General features: G+C 41.2%; 1 protein-coding gene across 2 annotated transcripts in view; it reads right to left on the bottom strand.

Moving 5' to 3' along the window:
• LOC5512020 overlaps nt 1-4,851 on the bottom strand; it is a 73,228-nt gene extending 68,377 nt beyond the window's left edge. For both annotated transcript variants that reach the window (XM_048727351.1, XM_048727350.1), the window contains exons 1-4: nt 4,684-4,851; nt 1,821-1,988; nt 1,631-1,707; nt 457-723 (exon numbers count right to left, since the gene is read on the bottom strand). In XM_048727351.1, the coding sequence (XP_048583308.1) occupies nt 457-723; nt 1,631-1,707; nt 1,821-1,988; nt 4,684-4,759 (588 nt within the window). In that variant the 5' untranslated portion in view covers nt 4,760-4,851. The remainder of the gene's footprint in view (nt 1-456; nt 724-1,630; nt 1,708-1,820; nt 1,989-4,683) is intronic.
• Nucleotides 4,852-6,000: the final 1,149 nt, after the last annotated feature.

Below are 6,000 nucleotides of genomic sequence, written 5' to 3' on the forward strand. Positions count from 1 at the left end.
ATCTATTGGATGCTTGGGGGCAATAAGCCTCTGAAAACCAGGATAAAATAAGTCTAGAAACTCTTTTCTGTCTTAGCAAGCATTGATAGCCTGGTTTGCAATGGCAATGTCTAAGTCCTCGACCATGAAACTTGAAGTTTTTTATCTTAAATGAGAAAAACGGCGATGCATCATCAAAGCTCTTTCAATTTTCTATTGTTTTCTACCCCCAAAACAGTCCCCAAACATTAATGGATTCGACTTGCGTAATATTGCTTTTTGGTTAAATTCTCGGTCCCTTCGGGACTCCATGTAGCCAATGAAGAAGCCAACGGCGCCCAGACGAGTACACAGGGGACCCGCAAAGTATACGCCCAGCCCCCTTGTCAGCCAAAAAGGGGGTCATTTCTTATTTAACGGTCCTTCTATGACTACGCGCCCGCCTCTGCGAATCCTGGGTTCGAGCACGTGACCTACCTTCTTCCTGTCTGTCCTCATGCCGCCTTCTACAGTAAAAACTTTGCTATCGGCTAGAGCGAGGGCTTTGTCGATGAACGTGAGACCCCTTTGCAGTTTGAACTCGTCGATATCTCTCTTTATGTTAACGGCGTTTCGCTCTACTCCTGTGTATTTGTTAAATGCAATCTCGACAACAGCGCTTGTACTATATGCGATGATAGCAAAATGGGTGCCTTGTTCCGAGATATCGTAGATGTCAACAATGGATTTGGCGAACTTTTGGACCTAAAGACATAAAGACACGAAAGTAAATAATAAAAATAGGATTCACAGGTAAATTCATTAACAACTACTGGATTGATCAGCAAAAATTATGATAATGCTTGAAAAGCTTGGGCAGCGTTGAAAATGCTGATGATAACAGCTATGGTGATTTGATGAAATAACGCAGCCTGTACCCCAGAAAATAGTATCCCAAATAAAATATGTAACACGCCTCAACACGAATAGAAAAAAGCTAACGAAGTTGAACATTGACTGTTCATAACAATAGTAATGATAATATAACAAGCATTTTTTCATCATCATAGAATACAACTTCATTATTGCGATCATCATTCTCATAATCATTATTATCATCACCATTATCATAACTATCTTTATTGCCGTTATCATTATCATCATCACCATTATCATAACTATCATTTTTGCCGTCATCATTATTATCATCATCACCATTATCAGAACTATCATTGCAATCATCATTCACAATTAAAATCAAAATAAATAAAATAAAATAAATAAATTTAGTTGTTTTTGCACTATTGATGTCTTAAAGGCATTATTTCAGACTTGATCATATCTCTTTTTATGGAGCTCTGCATTCGACAAAGTCTAGCGAGAATGACGACTTTTATACCGCTATCCGAACTTAAGAACGGTACTTATTTCTATATTTTAAACACTTCTAAACATTTCGAAGATTCATGAGCTAAACCATTATATAAAGATTTACTTTTTTTACAACTTTTATCGTTCTGCCAAGCTTTCGCTATTTGGGTTTCTCTTAATTTCACTTTTAAGCTTAAATCTCAAATGTTACCCAGCATGCAAAGCAAAAGCAGAGAAAAACCGCTGGCTATGGCCTGCTATTGGAAGTCTTTTCACTGTTCTTTCGCAAGCTTAATTTTACCTTGACCCAATTACGCCTTCCTATACTGCCCGATGAGTCTAGAAGAAGAGCTAAATCGATAGGAATAGGGCAGCCCTCTGAAAACAAAGAAAAGACAGTGAGTTCACAGAAACACTTTTACAGGGATGTTCCAAAAATCTTTTTTTTAGGAAAGTCGACTTCGCGTCATTAAGTATAAGGTACTTCTTACTTGTTATGACAGTTTTTCGGCATTTTAGAGGACACTCGTTTTCTTGCGGACAGCATCGCTCGCCGGGACTACACTCATCGTCCGAGTTACAAAGATGAACGGTCCCCTTGCATTCCCTGTGTGATTTGTACGTTAGCACCGTGGGACAGACTCTTCTCTGATATATCTCTGTAGGATATAAAAACGACATTGACGATAGAAATGATGATGATGTTGGTAATGAATTTCTAAAAAAAATACATTAAAAATAAGAAAAAAGAGAGATGAGGCTAGTGCGATTGAAACCTTAAATAAACTTCGGCGGTCAAAATAAAAAGGGGATGACCCTTAAGAGCTCCGGCAAAGTACGCTGGATCTTCGAGCATGGAGCAATATAAAAAGAAGATGTGTGAGTGAAGATGACGGTCAGCATTAAAAGGGGATGAGCGTAAAGAAGAGATGCAGAAAAAATGGACAAAAAATGGCGAGTAGAAAAGTTGGCGATCAGCATAAAAAGGGGATGCGCGAGTAGAAAAGTTGGCGATCAACATAAAAAGGGGATGCGCGAGTAGAAAAGTTGGCGATCAGCATAAAAAGGGGATGCGCGAGTAGAAAAGATGGCGATCAACATAAAAAGGGGATGCGCGAGTAGAAAAGATGGCGATCAACATAAAAAGGGGATGCGCGAGTAGAAAAGTTGGCGATCAGCATAAAAAGGGGATGCGCGAGTAGAAAAGATGGCGATCAACATAAAAAGGGGATGCGCGAGTAGAAAAGTTGGCGATCAACATAAAAAGGGGATGCGCGAGTAGAAAAGATGGCGGTCAGCATAAAAAGGGGATGCGCGAGTAGAAAAAATGGCGATCAACATAAAAAGGGGATGCGCGAGTAGAAAAGTTGGCGATCAGCATAAAAAGGGGATGCGTGAGTAGAAAAGATGGCGATCAACATAAAAAGGGGATGCGCGAGTAGAAAAGATGGCGATCAACATAAAAAGGGGATGCGCGAGTAGAAAAGATGGCGATCAGCATAAAAAGGGGATGCGCGTGTAGAAAAGATGGCGATCAGCATAAAAAGGGGATGCGCGAGTAGAAAAGATGGCGATCAACATAAAAAGGGGATGCGCGAGTAGAAAAGATGGCGATCAACATAAAAAGGGGATGCGCGAGTAGAAAAGATGGCGATCAGCATATAATGGTAATGAACGAGTGGACAAGAATAAATGGCCATTAAAAGGTGATGAGCGAGAAGAAAAGATGGCATCTAAATAACAGAAAGGGGAAAATAAAGCAGGAAAACCGATTATTTTTAAACTTTAATTCAACAACATTAGTTTATTCAACAACATGAATATACTGGATTACACTATTTTTTATATAAGAACGTCTAATTTTCAGTCGAGGCTGGGCCATTTTAAGGCTTTATTGTATATAAGAATATAAAACTCGATGAATTATTAGGAAGAGAACTATACTAATGATCACAATTTACACTACAAACACACGTTGATTCTGCATTTTAGAACGCATCAGGACTTTTTTTTTTCTGGGCTGAACGTTCTTATAAAAAAAGAGTGTATATGCGCTTATTTTTAGCAAAAAACGAAACAGAACTCTGTTAATTATTGGGCAAAGTAGCTCTTGCAAGGAACAGATAAAAGTTATCTCGCTGAATGGGAAACATGTGCGACGTTCACTGAAAAATTGTGATTTCGCCTTTAATTACACTTTTTTTAGGATAAGGATGTTTGGTCGGCAATAAAACACTTGAGTTTAAGAGCTTAGGAATAACGCAACACAACAAAACGGGAGTTGACAGAAAATCCCACTAGACCTTAGCAACAATAAAAAAGCACATGATCACTAGATTCTTGTAGATACCTCAAGAGCCGCTTTAATCATTAGGCTTTTATTCGCCTTAGACTGTCTGGATAAAGAAATGCCTGTTTCTAAGTAGATTTGGGTAGGGATAATATTACAAGCGCAGGGTCGATAAAACTTGCATAACACACACAAAATACCCGAAAACGCGACGTTTAGAATCCCTCCTGGATTGGATAAGAAAAGCTAACAAGAGTGTATGATCAAAATGGTGCACTTAGACAGGGGTTACTGTCTTCTCATGAAGGCGATGCGTCGTGACCCGGGTAGCTTTGCTTGGAATACAGAGGGTCGTAGAGAATAAAGGCTTATTGTCCTTAGTAAACTAGACCTGGTTCTCAACACCTTCCAATCTACAGATCCGTGTACATTTGCAACTGGGCTAAATACAGGCTTGTTTTCAACAGTGCAACAAATTATTTTTCGTGTTTTTGTCTTAGGATTCGCAGTATGTTGCAGTTAACCAATGGCCTATGAAAGCAGACAACATCACTCATAGATGATTCTCAGTCACGAAATTGCTCTCCCAGCGTGATTTAATTTGATCTTAGCCTAGCATGTACCCAGACATATCGTCAATCCACGGGCATATTGAGTTATTTGAGCATTGAATTATTACAATTCATCGCCAATAAAACCGACACTAATTGACTGAAACAATAAGCAAAACAGGATATAATACATACTGCTGCGAAACACTGTTAACAGGGACCTAGACAAAGGGAATTTTCCAGGAGTTGTCGATATGAGTAAAATATGCGAATTCAAATAACAGCTTAGATTTTTCAAATGAGATATCGATAATGTTATCGGATGATTCAGACTTCGAAATGAATATTCAATATGAAAAGCTCATTTCTGCTATATTCGTAACTCTAGGGAATTATCTGCCTAATAGTGGAATTTTAAAGAAACATTCAAAGGACATAGATAGATTAAAGCAGTTAAACCAATGATTGAAAATTGATTATAAAAGTAGAATGGACTATTTGGGTATCACTTACGCGCTGTGCATAGTGAGATGTAGCAAGCTACAAGCAACAGTAGAATCCACGTTGGGGCTGCTATCGTCGGCATCATCGCTTAGACTAGCCGAGCATTCCCCGGGACTCTTTGCTCTGAATGCTCCCGTGCCTTCTCTATCCGGACGAAGATATGCTGTCTGATTGGTGTATTAGGAAGCTTGCCCCAGTCAGCAATTCAATATCAGGGTGGAACTCGTGGTGCTGACAGATACCTGCAGATCGACTCGAACCGTGTAATTTCAAACAGAGTGAATTTGGCGCGAATCGTCAAATATGTGTAACAATGTGCGCTTCCAATAAAAACAACAACACTTTTTTAGCCTTAAATTTCTCATCACTTGTATCTGGTTTTAACAAAGGCTAGGCCTCTCCAAACCTTGCGTGATACATTGCAAAGCTAGAGCCGCAACTGTCGATTATGCAATCATGCGTGACACACTCGCTCCCCATCTATTCCTCTCTAGATGAAAGAAGGAATTAATATGTCTTGGTGCGATGGCTCATTTAATGAACTGCACTGTTTATCTCATGCCTCATGTACTAGAGATAGTGACACTGAATCTTTGTGCGCACAGTTGGTGACAGTTTACAATACAATACATATATGTTATTGACCATCTGGGAGGTCCGGTTTTTTTCCTCAATAGAATTTCCAACGTTGTTTACCTTACGGGCTTATGGTTGCACGAGGCGAGGTTTCGCTTCTGACTTACGTCGATGTTCGTGAAGATTTTGTTCGCTCATGATCATTCGGGGGGGGGGGGGGGGGGGGGTACTGGGTAGTTTCATAGAACGCGAATCGCGCCTCCGGCCTCCCAGCCCCATTTTAGGCTTGGGAGGTGCGCTGGGCAACTCCGACCCCCCACCCCCCCCCCCCCCCCCCCACCAGCCCCATTCCAGACTTGGGGCTTTCGTAGACACCGAAACGCGTTTCGCGTAGATTAATAATTGCTAATTATCAATCTACGTTGGAACCACTTCGCGTAGATTAATAATTAGCAATGGTTAGCAATCATTAATCCGCTGTCTATCGACAGAAGCGGGACTGGGGCCTTTCATAGAAACGAGTGGGAACCTTGCAATTAGACCCCCGGCCGCATGGACACCTACTGCAAGGTGCACCTCCAAAGGCTCCGTAAGGGCAGCCACCTCCCCGTGCTGTGCAGGGTCTGCGGCATAGGGTCGCAGTCGGAGCGGTTGTGTCGCCCATGCGGAGCGAATCATGTAGGGCAGAGGATGCGCGGCACCGGGAGGCGCGCTCGGGAACGGTTTGCACTCGTCCTGTCTGACATCGCA

The sequence above is a fragment of the Nematostella vectensis genome, chromosome 5 (assembly GCF_932526225.1).
Source record: "Nematostella vectensis chromosome 5, jaNemVect1.1, whole genome shotgun sequence".
Taxonomy (NCBI): Eukaryota; Metazoa; Cnidaria; class Anthozoa; order Actiniaria; family Edwardsiidae; genus Nematostella; species Nematostella vectensis.